Source organism: Merops nubicus, unplaced genomic scaffold (assembly GCF_000691845.1).
Source record: "Merops nubicus isolate BGI_N331 unplaced genomic scaffold, ASM69184v1 scaffold27002, whole genome shotgun sequence".
Taxonomy (NCBI): Eukaryota; Metazoa; Chordata; class Aves; order Coraciiformes; family Meropidae; genus Merops; species Merops nubicus.
The window spans coordinates 1-249 of record NW_008594660.1 but is presented as its reverse complement, the minus strand read 5'-3'; the positions used below and the strand labels follow the sequence as shown (position 1 = coordinate 249).

The 249-nt window shown below is 59.0% G+C and overlaps 1 protein-coding gene across 1 annotated transcript in view; it reads right to left on the bottom strand.

Moving 5' to 3' along the window:
- The window catches only part of LOC103768691 (ephrin-A3-like), a gene marked incomplete at both ends in the record, with an annotated part of 319 nt that extends 195 nt beyond the window's left edge, over nucleotides 1-124 (bottom strand). Inside the window, one exon of the mRNA XM_008935845.1 lies at nucleotides 7-124. Within this exon, the coding sequence (XP_008934093.1) occupies nucleotides 7-124 (118 nt within the window). The remainder of the gene's footprint in view (nucleotides 1-6) is intronic.
- Nucleotides 125-249: the final 125 nt, after the last annotated feature.

Below are 249 nucleotides of genomic sequence, written 5' to 3'. Positions count from 1 at the left end.
GTTCACCATGTAGAGCACGTACTGCTCCAGCCGGTGCTCGGGCACCGAGGTGTTGTAGTGTGGGCAGTAGATGTCCAGGTAGTCATTGACGTTCACCTGCACTGTGTAGCCCTCCCGACGTAAGCTGCAAGGGAAGAGGGGAACAGGGGGTCAGGGACACCCCCGTCACCTTCCCAGATGCCATCCCCCTCCTTAAAAGGGACACAGAGGCTGGAAAATGGGCAGCTCCCAGAGCAAGGACTTTGGGGG